We start from the raw sequence: 17,210 nt of genomic DNA on the forward strand, positions 1-17,210 counted from the left end.
GAGTGAAGGCCATAGTGCGATGTGCTCTTTTAGGTGAGGAGGATGATTTTCTTGTTATGTGGAAGACACATTGTGGGGTCTGTGGAGTGGGGTGTTTGATCCCCCCATTATGAAGCTATCAGCAGTAGAGCTGGAAGGAGAGAGACAGCAGAGGCTTACCCAGTGGGATGTCAGGAAAGGAAGGGAGGCCTGGGCAGGTGTTGGACGATGTGAAAATCAGCTGACTGGGGACCGTGGAGAGGAAGCATCTCTCAGGATAGCCAGCTTTCTGGCTCAGGGCGCTGGGTGTCAGTCACCAAGTAGGGGCTGCATTGAACCCTCTTGTGTCAAAAGCTTTAAAAAATGGCCCAGGGCGCAGACGCGTACCCTTTGCAGCCACCCTTGAGTTTGTATTCTTTTCCTTTTCTAAAGAAGAGGAAACGAACCCAGCGCTCAAAGATGTTGAGTAACTCAGCCAAGGCCTCACAGCTCACGTGTGGCAGCGCTGGGGTTCAAAGCTAGGTTCGCCCAGCTGGAATCCCACCCTGTGCAAAGCTGCTGCCCCCACGGGGAGGTGCCCCACGTGGAGGAAGCTAACGGGTCCCTTGCGAGGCCGGGGTGCGCTGACGGAGGGGATAGAGATAGTGGGGGGGGGGGCTTTTTTTTTATTTTTTAAGATGTCAGCAGAAGCATTTCTATAGGCACGGCGGAAGGAGACAGCGGAAGGAGAGGATGCCTTTCCTCCATCTAGGGGATGTAGTGCAGTCAGGGGACTCTGTGGGTGCGAGGGCGGGGCTGGCGTTAGGACCCAGGCAGTGCCACCCTCCCTCGGACACAGGAATCAGGGCTTTGCGGAAAGGAAACTCCAGAGGGAGCAGTGAGGAACAGAGGTCCCGGGCTTCCGGGCAGGGCAAGTCGGTGGGGTGGGCATCTGCAGGGAATCAGGGAAGCTGCCTCGGTGCCTTCAGGACGCTGGGAAAGTCAGAGCCTCACAGAGGCGCTGGTCCGCGAGGCTTGCGGGGGAGGAACCGGTCAGTGTCGCCTCTGGCCTGTCCAGCTGCGGCTCAGCGGCTCCCCCAGGGTTGCTGTCTTCATTTCCCTTCCAGATGCTTCTAAACCCTCACTATGGGGGGAGACAAAGCAGTGCAGCTTAACTTCCAGGAAGGCGAGGCCTGTGGACTCGAAACCGCTCCCTCCACCAAGGGCCAGGCGATAGCTTGGCCTTCACATCTCAGCTGTCCCAGATAGGAAAGGAACACAGCTGAATCATTCGTTTGTGTATTTTATTTTATGCACAATGATCAACACAGCCTTGTTGAGTTAAAAAGGATCAGTGTCTTGAGAGAAAAGCATTGCAGTCTGGGTCTCGATTCAGCTTTTGGAAGGCACCGGTAGATTCTGTCGGTGGTCCCTGAAAGGCTGAAGGTTTCTTTGTGGATGTTTGTGTTGGAGAGGGTGCCAGGGATGGGCGGAAAGAGAGCTGGGTCCCGGGTCCCCACTCTGCTCACAGTGGGAACACATAAGGCCTATGCTCTTTTCTTCCACCCTGAGGACAGCGTATTGATTACTGGTGTCTGTGTTTCTATCACATCAAACCTGACTACCTGGCTCCTTTCGTTTAAAACCATTTTCTTCTCTTTCTTGAGGAGGACTGTCTTTAGTTTGTCATTCAGTCCACTAGTTGATCTCTTAAGGCGTGTTTCCCTGTCTTGTTCCTTTTACACCATCGGTTACATAAACACTAGGAAATACAGTTCTTGTCATTATCATTAGAAATGAATTCAGAAGAGGCAACACATGATTAACGTTCATCTTCTAAGTCCTAAATTTCAGGAGAGATTGAGTAAAAAATATTCTCAGGAAAGATGAACGAAATATACTCTCATAAACATGTACACGTAGTTTGAGACGCCCCCACTCCTGCCCTGGCATGTGTCAGAATCAGAGTTGGTTTCCATGTTGGCCATCAGGTGCCAGTGACGATCCCGGGACACCGTGCCCATCTGTCTGGACCGTGGGGATGCGTGCCTCCGTGTTCTATAGAGAGCGAGTTGATTTTTGCACCACTCCTTGGAATGACTTGGCATCTGATGTCTTTTCCTCAGGAACCGTGGAGCACTCAGCACATCCCAGCGCTGTTTTCAGCCTTCTGTGGCCTCCTGGTTGCGCTTTCCTACCATCTGAGCCGGCAGAGCAGTGACCCCTCAGTGCTCCTGTGAGTAACACGCACCGCTGTGCCTGGTTCCCGTGGCCCTCGCCTTGTCACAGGGGTGAGAGGGCCATGGCCCGCATGGTGGCTGGACTCCTGTGCTGTTCACGCAGCCAACCACCCGGCGAGGACAGGAGAGGTGCAGGACCGGCCAAACACTAATGGAAATCAAGCACCAACTTTTAGCGAACATTTAACCTCTGCTCTTGCTTTTGGAGTAAAACGCAAGTGCCAGGGACACAGGGCTGTTAGCTCCCAAGTGCTGCTTTTGACTTTCCCTTGGGTGAATTGTGTGGGCAGCTCCCACCTCAACAAGGACCCTTTCCGGGCCCGTGAAGCAGAATCGCTAGGTGGTTACCCTGTGGAGACTTGATGGGCATCTCTGCAAGGTTTGCAGTTCGTTCTGTTTTTTTTTTTGTTCCAAACAGGGCTGTGCCCACATTTTAAAATATATTTAATAGTAATCTTAGTCACTTGAAATATACTTTCCTACCTTCTCTTTAATTGTGCCTTTTATTATTTTTACTTGAAATGTACTATCTTCCCTTTAAATTGTGCCTTTTATTATTATTTTTTAAAAAAATTTATTTGGGGGAGAGAGAGAGTATGCAGGGGAGGGGTGGAGAGAGAGAGGGACAGAGAATCCCAAGCAGGTTCCACACTGTCAGCACAGAGACCGATGCGGGACTCAAACTCATGAATCGTGAGATCAATACCTGAGCTGAAATCAAGAGTCAGATGCTTCACTGACTGAGCCACCCAGGCACCTCTAATTGTGTCTTTTAAATCTTTGATAAATTTGCACTTGGGAAGTAGAAACACTTCCTGGGATGCCAGAGTTTCAGATAGCAATCATCTCATGTCATTTTTCCAAATGTACAGATTTTGACCATAACTGCGTGGGGGCCAGAGAAACCATTGTTTTAGGCTGCCACATGCAGCAAAATAAAAGACGCGGGAAATGGGCAAAAGTTACATGTGGTTTGTGCAGTTTTTCACGTCAAGTATTTTACTGAAGTGTTGAGTTTTGCTGCCATTTTTATGTGCGGAGGAAGCCCCGATGGGCTGATACAGAGAAGCTCTGTGAGCTTCGCTGTTGGCAATCAGCTGCCCATTCCTCTTGAGGTCCTTGACTCCTTTAATTAGGAGGGAATCTGAGAATCAAAACATTAGATTTGCGATCACCTGAATACACGCCTCTTCCTCTTTATTATGAATTAATCAAAGGAGCGAGCCCTTGCTTCGGTCATTTGGGAGTGAGAGGTCTCAGGTGAGGCTGTTTACCTGGAACGTTGTGACAGGCACATACTTTAAAGAGTATAACCTGTGCGTTTGTTCGTTTCCAGGTCCTTCATTCATTGTAGATTGCTTCCTAAATTTCTACATCAGAACCTGGAAGAGTTGGCCGCCGACCCTCTTCCCAAGAAGATGAAAGGCTCGGTGGTGAGATATTTGTGTTGCATAATGTACATGAGGATTTTGCTTAACACGGCCTGGCATGTGCTGGCGAAGCTCAGGTTCTCAGCGGGGCCCTGGCTAGGCGGGAATGACAGTCACCGGTGCAGAGAGAGGTGCCTTGTCTTGGTCTACAGTTGGCACATGGACTGTTGAGCCACCTGGCAGGTGTGGACCTTCGACAGCCTCTCGAAGGCAGATGCTATATATGCCACGGTCACTCCGTTGGTCCTCAGCTGATGGCAGTTTGCTCGGCTCTTTGAATGAAACGAGTTCGGTCAATGCTGCCCCCTGCTGGCGCCAGGCAGCAGGCCGGCTGCACACAAATAAAAGCTCATCTGCCAAGCTGGTTCCTAATGGGCTCCACACAGTCCTCTCCACACCTACTGGCCTCAGCCTTGCGCTGAGCTCAGAGTGCGCTTCCCACGTTCAGGGTTGACACTTGCACAGCCCTTGTGAGGAGCCCTTGGGTTTTAAGACTTACATCTGGGCTGTTGGAGAGGGGAGCGACTTTATGGGATGGAGCGTGTGAGGGGAGAAGGAAAGAGGTAAAGAAGGAAGAACAGAACACAGAGACTTTAGAAGAAGGATGCTCTTTTCTGTTCGCCGGGAAAATGGCTTGGGGTGGTTTCAAACATCATCTGAGGAGGGGTAGCGTCTTTGATATCATCTTCCAAACGTTACCGCTTTCAAAAGCAATGCTCATTTGTTGTGTAATCTCCCATTCGAGTGTTGAGCTTGGGGTGATCTGCTGGCTGGAAGTCATGCCTTTCCTAGTTTTTGAGGAACGACGGATCAATGGAAAAGCGGCAAATGACCCATTGATTGCAGGCTCCTCCAGCCAGGAGATGCGTCTCATTTGTCTTGGCCTCCACGGTGCCAAGCGCCTGATGCTGATAACTGCCGTTGAATTTAGATGAGATTCAATTGCAATCCGCAATTTCAAGACAAGTCAAGTGCAGGACTCGGGCAACACAATAACATTTAAAAACTTCACACCTAGCCCCCTGTGCCTTTGAGTGTGGGTGCAGTTCAAGCCAACACATTGAGGAAGCAAAGCACAGTCACTGTGACTAAGGACGTGGTTCATGAATTGGACAAGCAGAGGTATGTTTACAAGCAGGGCAGGAGGTAAAGCAGCTGGGGCCGATAGGATGGCAGCTAAAAAGGGAGGAACACATTGACACTGAAACATCGCATCAGCAACCTGATCTCTGACATCTACCCCAGGAGGTTTACAGGGTCAAACTTGACATTCCTAGGTCAGTTGCCATAAAAGTCCTGGAATGGCCCGATGTCTCCCCCAAAGGTTTCCTATAGGTATCTGAGAAAAACTGTTCTCCCCAAATGTTCCCTGATTTCATGGAATCATGAGGATGCTTTCTGATTTGTTGCCTTGAAAATAACGTATGGACAACGAAGAAATCCACCAAGAAGGTTGCTTGGCAGAGGCTGACAGCATCTCCTTAGATGTGATGGGCTAGGAGTTGCCTTCCCCAGTTTTCATACACTTTGAAACGCTCTGTATAGTGAAGCGCACATAACCTGTAGGTGATTTAATGTGACCTGTGTTCTCTCTGAAAAGTCTTCTGGTCTAAGGAGAATATTTTAATAGGACTACCACATTTAGATTTTAGAGTTTGGTATATAAAACCTTTTGTGCCCTAGTGCAAGTGCGAGATTTCTCTCCTTGTCTCTGATTTTATTTCTCTGTGTCTGTCCGGCTCTCTCTTTTTCGCTCCCTCTTTTCTTAAATTTCACTGTGTATGAGAAGTCCCTAAGGAGCCTCCTTAGATCAGGTTTCCAGCCCTTCCTCCTATTCCGATTCATTTGGCCTGTGCCAGGGCCTGGGGATCTGCATGTTTACAAGGCTGTCCCCACAGACTGGTCTTCCAGGGACATTGATCGAGAACTAGAGATACCTAGAGCTCCATCAGTGGGCTTCCACTTTTCCATATGATCATTGCCAGCTATGCACTCAGTTAGTAACAATGTGAACTTTCCACTCCTGGTTAAGTTTCTTCTTATCCCTCTGCCTCATGAGCTTGGTCTATTTCTGCCTCATGAGCTTGGTCTATTTCTTTCTTTAAGTTTTTTTTTTTATGTTTATTTGTTTTTGAGCGAGAGACAGAGCATGAGCAGGGGAGGGGCAGAGAGAAGGAGACACAGAATCTGAGGCAGGCTCCAGGCTCTGAGCTGTCAGCACAGAGCCTGAAGTGGGACTCGAACTCACGAACCACGAGATCATGACCTGAGCCGAAGTCAGACGCTCAGCTGACTGAGCTGCGCCCAGGCGCCCCTTGGTCTTTCTGTTTCTATCCTCACTCATCCTCCTCAATCCCTATACTCTTCACCCATTCAGATATGCTACTTCCATTGTATCTATTTTTCTCAGTTCCTAGAAACAAAAAATAGACCACCAACAAAACAAACGACTACCTCATTCTTATTTGTACAATTCAAACAACTTCTTTGTAACCACTGGTTGTATCATTAGGTTTCTCTGGCACCATGCTGTCTATATTTACTGTGTGTGTAGTTTGGAACCAGCGCTTTTTAAAAAAAATTATTTATTTTATTATTTATTTTTGAGAGAGAGAGAGGAAGAATGAGTGGTGGAGGGGCAGAGGGAGTGGGAGAGATTAGAGCCTGACATGGGGTTCATGCTCATGAACTGTGAGGTCGTGACCTGAGCCAAAATCAAGAGCCGGAAGCTTAACCAGCTGAGCCATCCAGTGCCCCGGGATGAGGCGTTCTTCAGCTTCTTTTTTAGGGTTGGAGCATGAAGTACTACATAAGATGTCACAATGGATTTTAAATATTCAATGTACTAAGCCCCAATATATTAATTAGTTAAATATGCATGGAATCAACATTAAAATAGGGAGCCAAAACCTTAATATTATTGAATATTGTTTTGGAAGTTCTGGCTTGTGTTAAGTCCTAAAAGAAAAAAAAAAAAAAAGTAGATTGCATTACTGTATACATTTAGGTGCACAGCAAAATTTTTAAATATCGATCATGATCAGTATAAGAATTCACAAATACCCCTAGAGACAAAGAAACTTAGAAAAACAAGAGCATTCTAACACATCAGAAATAACTTTAGAAAATATAATGAGACCATAATCCCACTCACAGTGGCAACAAAATACATGAATTGATAATAGGAAAGATTTTACCAAGTAATGTCAGAAACAAAGAAAACCACAGCAGTCTATTAAAATGCAAATGAGCTTCTGAATAAGTGGTGATAAATAGACATAACCTGATTTTGGATAGGAAGGTCGAGATTTATTAAATGCCAATTCTTCCTAATAAATTTATAGGTTTAATATAGTTCAAAACAGTTCCAGAGGAATTATATTCACAACTTGGGGAAATGATTCTAAGATTCACTTAGAAGAATAGCCATTAATAATAGCTTTAAAAAATCTGAAAAAAGAAGAATAAGAAAGAGGAACTTAGCACTTTGGGATTTAAGAGTATATTATAAAGATTGAGTAATCGGAAGAAAAAAAAAATGAGACTGATCCAAGAGTGGAGAATGGGATTAGTGAATCAGTAAAACACAGAAAGGAGACAAATTATTTATAGGAATGTATTATGTGAAAATTACATGTCACAATCAAGAATTGATTAATCAGTGTATGGTGCTGAGGTAATTGTTTAGCAGTGGGAGGGATAAAAAGGGATTTTATGTGCTGATCCCTCACCAGAAAGAAAAAGAAAGATCAAACGAGACTTTTCCATTTGGCAAGTTATGGCAGGCTGACTTATTATAGCCAAACTCTCTGCTGATTAAAACTGAAAATTCTGAACAAAATACAAAAAAAAAAGTCCTTCTTGTATGTGGAAAAAAAGTGACAAAAGATAAGGAATTATCAAGTCAAAGTCTGAGTGAACAGGGAGACCTGGAGGAAGCAGAGCAGGAAACTGCTTTTGCCTCAAGAGCACCTGCCCAACCAGGGGATCGTGAGCCTCAGTGTTCAGCCCTCAAACGGCGGGGAAGAGAAAAGAAAGCCCAAGACTGCCAACGTGGGTGTGCAGTGGGGACCCACACTGAGTCACCCACCCTCAGTGGGAGGGTGAACCAGAAGGAATCAGTTGCATCCTCCGCAGTGCCTGGAGACTGCATGGTACTGGCCTCGGTGCTGAACACAATGGCCCTGGATCCCTGGGATGTTGTGGTCCGCTCCGCTGTGGGCTTTCAGTCCACATTCTGACACCCCTAACCCCTAAATTTATGGAGTGAATTTGAAGCGGCCCCCAACCAAGAACACCTCATGGCAAAATGAAACACACATCCTCTCTAGAGGATCCTTTCCTCCTAGGTCTCCACGTGTTCCCCAACCCGTTTTTCTAAGGGAAATGAGCAGCTCTCGCTAAAAAAATGTAAAAACTACACAAGGAAACAAGGAACCAGCAGAAACGGGTCTTCAAGTACTTGAAGCACTTGAACTACCAGACACATTTTAAAACTACTTAATGTGTTTAAAGGAATAAGAGGTAAAACTTATAGACAATGGAAAATACTAAAATGATCCAGCATGTTTGAAAGAGAACCAAATAGACCTTTCTAAATGAACAAACAAAAAAATGGGAAAAAATGAAGCAGTTGAAGTAAACACACACACACACACACACACACACACACATGAGATTAGACACCTCTGGTGAGAGAATTAGTGAACTACAAGACAGAAGAAAGTACCCAGGATGCAACACTAATAGACAAAAAATTAGGAAATACAACAGAAAGACAAAGATAGGTGACACAGACTAAGAGGATCTAACATACATGTAATCAGAATTCCAGAAAAATGGGAGAGAGAGACTGGAGCCTAATCAATGTCTGATGAGATGATATCTGAAAATTTGCCGGAATTGATGAAAGACACTGATCTAGGGACTCAAGAGTGCCAGTGAATCACATGCAGGGTAAAACAAGGAAGAGAGAATCCACACAGGACAAACCTTAGTGAAAGTGCAGATATCAAAGACACAGACCATCTTAAAGCAGTTAAACAAAAGAATGGATTACATTCAAGGGAATGATGAATGGAAAGCTCCCTTATCAAAACCCATCATAGAAGCCAGAAGTTTGATGTATTCAATGTCCTGGAAAGAAAGTATCTGCCAGGGTAGAATTCTATGCCCAGTGAAAAGATCTTTAATTTTTTTTTTTTAATGTTTGTTTATTTATTTAGAGAGAGAGAGCGAGACAGCGTGAGCAGAGGTGGCGCAGAAAGAGAGGGAGAGAGAGAAAGAATCCCAAGCAGGCTCTGTGCCGGTGCTCCCAGTGAAAATATCATTAAAGAACCAGGGACAAAATAAAAATATTTTACATAAACAGAAGCCGAGAGGCTTTCGCTAAATGTAGTTCTGAGTGATGTTCTTCAGATGGTCTCAGACAGAAAGTCTAATTCGCAAGAGAGAACAAGGAGAAAAAAAAAAGTGGCAGATACACTGGTAAATTTAAGCAAACATGAGCCGTGCAAAACCACACAAGGGTAACATAAAACTCTGGATGGAAGGAGACATGGACTCCAAGACTTAAAAATTCTTCGTAATGTCCCGGAGGCAAATAAAGATCCTGATTAAGACTGGTAAGTGAAGTATGCTTATTGGAATGTTTGGTGTAACTGCTGAAGGAGTAGAAACACAGTGTGTAACTTCCTACTCACTACAGAGGGAGGAACAGAATGACGAAAGAAAAAATGGCTCTTCATAAGTAACAAAATAGAACGGGCCTCCTCTGTGATGCTCTGCTTAAAAGTCAGTTCCAGAAGGGTTATAAGCCTAAATAGGAGATGACAAAACCTGAGAGTGCTTAGAATCATAATAGAGGAAATTATCTTTATGGTACCTCCAGGGTAGGGAAGAATTTTTCAAACGAAAACAACAAAAAATTGAAGTTTACTAAAATTATGACCTTTGATTTATCAAATAATGCCCAAAAAGAAGACTTAAAAAAATAAGCCACAGAATGGGAAATAATGTTTAAAATGTGTATAGTAGATAAAGCACCAGTGTAGAGATGAATACACAATTACTATAAATCAACAAGAAAGCCAGATATGTCAATTAAAAATGGCCAAAAAGGCGGCATCTGGGTGGCTCAGTCGGTTAAGCCTCCGACTTCTGCTCGGGTCATGATCTCGCGGTTTGTGAGTTCGAGCCCCGTGTTGGGCTCTGTGCTGACAGTGCGGAGCCTGGAGTCTGCTTCAGATTCTTTGTCTCCCTCTGTCTCCACTCCACTCCTGCTTGTGCTCTGTCTCTCTCTGTCTTTCAAAAATGAATAAACATTAAAAAAAAAATGGCCAAAAGGCTTGCACATGCACTTCACAAGAGAGGAAATAAAAATAGCCCAAAACATGAATATGTATGTAAGCTAATTAATAATCAGGAACCTCCACACTAAAACCACACTGTGTTACCATTTCACACTTGCTAGACTGACAAAAAATTAAAAGTTCCCACACTGTTAAGTGTAGAGCAAGGGAACTCTTATGAACTGCTGGTGGGGGTGTGAATTACTGTGTATATTTTGGAAACAGTTTGGGATTATAAGGTTGAAGATGCATATATACTACAGCCAGCAATTTTACTCTTAGATTTTTATCCCGGAGCAAATCTTGCACATTTATACCAGAACACACACGTAAGATTGTTCCTTTTAGCAATAATTCATAAGAGCCCTCAACTGAAGCCACTAGAAATTCTACCAACAGTGCAATGACTAGCGTGCAGCAGAACAGATCTTACTGGAGCCATATGCAATGGCACGGGTGAGTCTTGACCATGTAATGTGGAGCAAAGGAGGCAAGACACAAAGATGTCTCGTATAGTGCCATCCATTGGGTAAAAGTAGACAAACAATCACATATGCAAGTAGCAAAATCATTCTTGTTTAAAAAGCAAGAAACTTATTTTCACTGGAGTCAGGATAGTTAATGCGGAACCCCAAGAGGGGATAGAAAGGTTTGTGATCAGAGAGCCGCATAAAGGGATTTCTTGGGACTAGAAATGCTAGATTTCTTGAACCAGTTGGTAGTAACTGAGATGCTTACTTTATAATTATTTTTTATCTATCTTCTATCTGTCTATCTATCTATCTATCTATCTTTAAGTTTAATTACTTATTTTGAGAGAGAGAGAGCAAGGGAGAGGCAGAGAGAGAGAGAGAATCCCAAGCAGGCTCTGCACTTTTAGCAAGGAGCCTGACCCAGGGCTCGATCCCACGAACCATGAGATCATGACTTGAGCTGAAACCAAGAGTTGGACACTCAACCAACTGAGCCATCCAGGCGCCCTTTATAATTATTTTTTAAATTACATTTATCTATTTTATGCACTTTTTTGTATTCCTGGATCACAGTTTTAAAAATGTGAAAGAAATTTTCCAAAAAAGGTATGAAATAAAATCAAACATTTATTCAAATTCTAGAAAGGGGATGATTTTCCAGACTTGGAATCTATAAAATGAAAATAAATAAAACGCACACACATACACACACACACAGATGTGAGTCCATAAAGCTTTTATACTTCTATATGTTTAATTAATTAATTTAATTAATTAATTTAAAGATAATAAAATTAAATAATTTGGTAAAATATTCAATACAAATTTGATAAAAGTTAAATATCTTTCTTCTACCAACAACTCACACTTTAATTGTTAAAACTCTATAAGCAAATGATATCAATATATGTATTTCACTTTAGGGACAAAATATTTCGAAGTAATTGTGAGGACCATATTTACCCTTCTTATAAAGAAAGAAATACAGATTAAAGTAAGAGAGTTGTTTTGTTTTTTTTTTTTGTTTTTTGTTTTGTTTTGTTTTTTTGTTTTTTTGGGTTTTTTTTTGTCCACTCAATCAGCACAGGATAAATTAATGATATTGCCAACTGGAACAAGATGAGATTTCTTAGACATTGTACTTGTGTAAATTATTACAATCATCTGGAAAAGCATAATTTATCAAGAATTCTAAAATTCATCACCTATAATATAATAAGTCGATTTATCAGAGGTGGTCTAAAGGATGAATTCAAAATATGAAAAAAAGATTTAGGTACATCAAGATCATGACTGCAGCATAATTCATCATGGTAAAAAATGGAAGATAACCCAGAGCCTAACAGTCGGGGAGTGCTTGCACTAAATACAGCATATTCCCTTTCAGTCATGAATTTAATGTTTTAAGTTTCCACTATGGCACTGTTTGTATGTGTACGTGTATGGGTCATCACAAGATGGAAAATTAGTTCGCTGGTACGTGGCTATTAGTAAGTCTATACAATAATATGCATATATGTAGTGCTTACAAAAGAAAGTACAGTTGAAAAAGATAAAAAATTATATGCACACTAAGATTAGATCTTCATAAGCTATGCATAGGTAATACGTATGATGTATATATGTATATGTATGATGTATAATCATAATATACATCATGATTACAGCTAGAACCGTGCCTCAGCATTCGCAGGCAAAAATACTGAACCAGAAAGCATAAAAATGCTAATATTGTTAGTGTCAGGATGCAATGATCACGAATGATCTATTCCCTTTCTTCTCTGTGTCCTAGAGTGCTGCAATATTATGTTATCCTATAATGGAAATGTTAATTAATACTAAAAATTTGCAGAGACCTTCTAAATTTGTATTTTTCTCAGATGTTTTATACTCTAATTTTTATTTGTTTATTTAAAAAATTAATGTTTATTTGTTTTTGAGAGAGAGAGAGAGAGAAACAGAGCACGAGTGGGGAGGGGCAAAGAGAGAGGGAGACACGGAATCCGAAGCAGGCTCCAGGCTCTGAGCTGTCAGCACAGAGCCCGACACAGAGCTCGAATCCCCGAACTCTGAGATCATGACCTTAGCCAAAGTCTGACACTTAACCAGCTGATCTACCCAGGTGCCCTGTATAATGTGTATTTAAATGAGCAAAAATTATTTAGTGAGAAACCCAAAATTAAAAACTTTTTACAGTGTTTCAGGCTACTTTCATAGGAGACAACAACAATCTCTGATGACTAGGTGTTTTCCAGATTCCTTTTCAAAAATAGTATTTTCACGTTTGCTGCACTGTACTGCATTTAAAGACACCCATGAAACAGTGGTGCTTGTAAGAATTATAGTTGTGTATTAGTAAGTAGCGTTGTGTCACTGAACAAATATGTTTATAAAAATCTGCTGCATTTCGGGGTACCTGGGTGGCTCAGTCAGTTAAGTGTCCGACTTCAGCTCAGGTCATGATCTTGCAGTTTGTGAGTTCAAGCCCCACAACGGGCTATGTGCTGACAGCTCAGAGCCTGGAGCCCGTTTCGGATTCTGTGTCTCCCTCTCCTTCTGCCCCTCCCCTGCTCACACTCTGTGTGTGTGTGTGTGTGTGTGTGTGTGTGTGTGTGTGTGTGTGTGTGTCTCCCTCTCAAAAATAAATAAACATAAAAAAATTTTAAAAAAATCTGCTGCATTTCATACTCTTTGTAAAGGCACATGTATAAAAATTTCTAAGGAAAAGTATATTTTCAGGAATACAATTTTTGGAGCAGCATAGTATCTGGTTTTTGGTGGCTGTAGGGAAAGAGGGAACCTTTTCTTTTTCTTTTGCTAATGTTACTTTCACCAGTATTAACACAGTGGTCTGTGGTTTCATTAATTAGCACTAGCTTGAAAAGCTCAATAATCACCATTTGCCATTGCCTTTGCTGAAGAGTCTGCTCAAAACTTTGCCGGTTTGCAGCTGGGAGGGGGATGGGGGAATTGTTTGGCTTCTTGCTATTGGTTTGTGAAGCTTTTATGTATTACAGATGCAGTTTGTGCTTTGCAACTACTTTTCTCAGTCTTGGCTTGCCTTTTCATTTTATAACAATGTATTTTGAAGAACAGCTGGTTTAAATGTTCATGAACTCCAATTGAATAACTTTTTTTCCCTTTAAAGTTCCACTTTTCAGTGTTTTGTTTGGGAAAGCTTTGCTAAACCCAAGGTCACTAAGATTTCCTCTTATGTCTTCTTTGAGAAATGTAACAGTTTGTTACGTTTATAATGCACATTGACTTAGGTTTTGTGTGTGATGTGAAGTAAATGTCAAGGTGTTTTTTTGTTTTGTTTTGTTTTCTGTTTTTTCCCCATTCCATTTGTGGAAAGAATTATCCTTCCCCTCATTTAGAGGGAAGGTGTTTTTTCACATTGTCACTTTTGTTTAAAATCCATTGACTGTGTATGTTTTCGTCTATGTCTGGGCTCTTTGTTCTGTTCTCTTGATCAAGATGTATACTTTATGCCAATACCATCAAGGCTTGATTCCTGCAGCTTTGTAATAAGTCTTCAAATCAGATATTGTATATCCTCCAACTTTGTTCTTCCTTTTCAAAGTTGTTTTGCCTCTTCTAGATCTATTGCATTTCCAAGTAAATTTATGTCGCATTCTAGGGAAGGAAATAAACCACTGAGATGTTGCAGATCAGTGGTTGTCTCCAGACAGAGGAGAAAAGGGGGTGTAGGTTAGAAAAGGTCGGGAGAGGAAACTTTAGGGCACCATGGCTGTGCTACTTATTTTCATTGTGGTTGTGGTTTTCATGGGGATATCCACGTGTCAAAACTCATCAAATGGTACACTTTATGTATGTGCTGGGGTTTTGTATGTCAGTCACACCTCAAGAAAGTTGTTCAAAATAACAATAGAGGGGTATCTGGGTGGCTCAGTTGGTTAAGCCTCAGACTTTGGCTCAAGTCATGATCTAGTGGTTCGTGAGTTCAAGTCCCAAGCCGGGCTCTGTGCTGACAGCTCAGAGCCTGGAGCCTGATTCAGATTCTGTGTCTCCCTCTCTCTCTGACCCTCCCCTGTTCATGTTCTGTCTCTGTCTCTGTCTGTCTCTCTCTCAAAAATAAACATAAAAAATGTTTTTAATTAAAAAAAAGAATAAAGCTAACAATACGGGGGCACCTGGGTGGCTCAGTCTTGATTTCAGCTCAGGTCATGATTCCAGGGTTGTGGGATTGAGCCCCACATCAGGCTCCATGATGAGCATGGAACCTGCTTAACATTCTCTCTTTCTCTCTCTCTGCCCCTCCCCTGCTCCTGCACAGGTGCGCGCTCTCTCTCTCTCTCTCTCTCTTTCTGTTTCTCTCCCTCTCCCTCTCTCTCTCTCCCTCTCTTGCTCTCTCTCTAACTTAAAAAAATAAAAATAACAATACAGGAAAGAAATGGGCAGGAGGAACATTTTTGTAAATAAAGACTAAAATCAGTAGAATTCCTATATATCATCCAACTGTGAAAAAAATACCAATAATTAGAGCTCATTCTCTTGCTTCAAAAAACCTAGAAATGTAAGCCTCCTCCCCTCACCAGCTGCCCTCATGGCCCACTATTTTGCCTTTAGGCAAGAATGGTTGGTCAGTTATAGATAAGACTTACTTTTCAATGAGAATATTTGGGAAAATGTTTATCTTCCTTTCGGATAAGGATTCAGTAATTAGAATAAATTCTTTAATGTTTATTTTTGAGAGAGAGGAAGAGGGCACACGCATGCGTGTGCAAACACACACACATGCACACACGCGCTCAAGTGGGGGAGGGGGAGAGAGGGAGACAGAAGATCCGAAGCAGGCTCCACACTGACAGCACAGAGCCCGATGTGGGGCTTGAACTCATGGAACCGGGAGGTCATGACCTGAGCTGAAGTTGGATACTTAACTGACTGAGCCATCCAAGTGCCTAAGCATTCAGTTATTTATTTATTTATGTATTCATTCATTCATTCATTCATTTATTTAAACATGATATTTATTGGCAAATTGGTTTCCATACAAGCATTCAGTAATTTTTAAATGACATAAAACCATGTCAGTATAGAAGAGGAAGGAAAAATTCACTTATCTTCATAGCCTAAAGAGTCAGTGAGTTATAGATCTTTCCTCTGGGAAGGCCTGGCCTCTTGTAAATCTTTGAACGCAAGGAGATACCTGAATTTTGTCCATTTATTCATAGTAAAGTTTTGATGAAAATCCCGTGATTGTAAAAGTTTTACGAGGATTCCGACTAAAAAATCATTGTGATTTGCTCTGCCCAAAAAATCAGGGGGATTCTTACCATTTTTTTTTTACCATATTATTCTTACCATTACTAAGAATAAATCTAGAATTTAGTTTATCACTATACAATTGCTCCCATATTTAATACCTGCACATGAATTGTAAAACAACTTTAGCAGATAATTGATGAATTGATGCTGAAACTGTTATCTCTTCCCTGTATGATTAGTTGCTTTAACCAAGCCATGTTGACTTTTCATCAGATGGTTCCAGGTCATTATTGCTCCATTTAAACTGCCTTTCTGACTCCTTCCTATCACTTTGGGTGTTAATTCAGCCAGAAAGCCAGTAGCATGATTTGCAAGAAGTCCACATTTTCATTTTAAAAACCAGAAAAGAAAAAAAAAAAAAAAAGAAAAGGGTTGTAGGGAAACAGACATACAGAGATACAGGTTTCTGGTGGATAAACAATTACTTAAGAGGCATAATTCCTTTTCAATATGAGATATTGATATATTTGTAATGATGGTTTAGAGTTTTCAGGTAACTGTGTGACACCTCAAAATGTTCAATAATTGTGAACTGTAGTGAACTGGCCTCTGTAGACAGAAAAAAATGTGATGGTCCTTTATATCTCTAAGATGTATCTTAGTCCATTCTCCATATAGCTGCAGAATTAATGACATTCTTTGGCCTAACTTTGCTTTGCTTTCCCGAGACCCTGCTCACGCCACAATTTTATGCGAAGGGAAGTTATCAGCAACTTACTAACATTTCATTTTCTGCATATGTGCCAATACTATGTGTATATTTAAATTATTTGGAGGTGGCCATAGCCCAATCTGACTGGTGAATTAAAATGTGAAATCTGTTCTGGACCAAAGAAATAAGCAGGGACGCCCGGGTGGCTCAGTCGATTAAGCGTCTAACTTCGGCTCAGGTCATGATCTCGCAGTTCGTGGGCTGGAGCCCCGCGTTGGGCTCTGTGCTGACAGCTCGGAGCCTGGAGTCTGCTTTGGATTCTGTGGCTCCCTCTCTCTGTGTTCCTCACCCGCCTGTGCTCTGTCTCCCTCTCTCTCAAAAAATGAACAGTAAAAAAATGTTTTTTTTAAAAAGAAATAAGCAGATGTGTCAGAGGCTTCTGTTTGGCCAACAGCATGCATATAAGCATGCTAAAGCTGAGTAGAGATCATGAGCACTTCACCCTCCTTCATCAGACCATGACATCTGGTCTTTGGCCTGTGTTCGTAGGGAAGAACCTTATGCCTCCTGTACACGCGGAACGCTTTTTTCCTGCCATGGTTAGCAGACGTAGGCTAACCTCACAGTGTGCATTCCCCATTCCCCACCCTTTGCCTTGTTCTTCCTGGTGGTCCACCCAGTGTGTGCCCCTGGGAATATACCAGGTAGGTGATGTGCTTGAAAAGTGGGTTATCCAGAGTCGGTATCTGTCTCCTGACTTACCTGGTGACTACAGAGTTACGGAGAGAAACAAAGAGCAGACTTTACAGTTGGTT

The 17,210-nt window shown here is 42.2% G+C and overlaps 1 protein-coding gene across 1 annotated transcript in view; it reads left to right on the forward strand.

Moving 5' to 3' along the window:
• The window catches only part of PCNX2 (pecanex 2), a 299,183-nt gene that overhangs the window by 131,539 nt on the left and 150,434 nt on the right, over positions 1-17,210 (forward strand). The window contains exons 16-17 of the mRNA XM_042908044.1: positions 2,085-2,194; positions 3,535-3,631. Of these exons, the coding sequence (XP_042763978.1) occupies positions 2,085-2,194; positions 3,535-3,631 (207 nt within the window). The remainder of the gene's footprint in view (positions 1-2,084; positions 2,195-3,534; positions 3,632-17,210) is intronic.

This window comes from Panthera leo, chromosome D2 (assembly GCF_018350215.1).
Source record: "Panthera leo isolate Ple1 chromosome D2, P.leo_Ple1_pat1.1, whole genome shotgun sequence".
Classification (NCBI taxonomy): Eukaryota; Metazoa; Chordata; class Mammalia; order Carnivora; family Felidae; genus Panthera; species Panthera leo.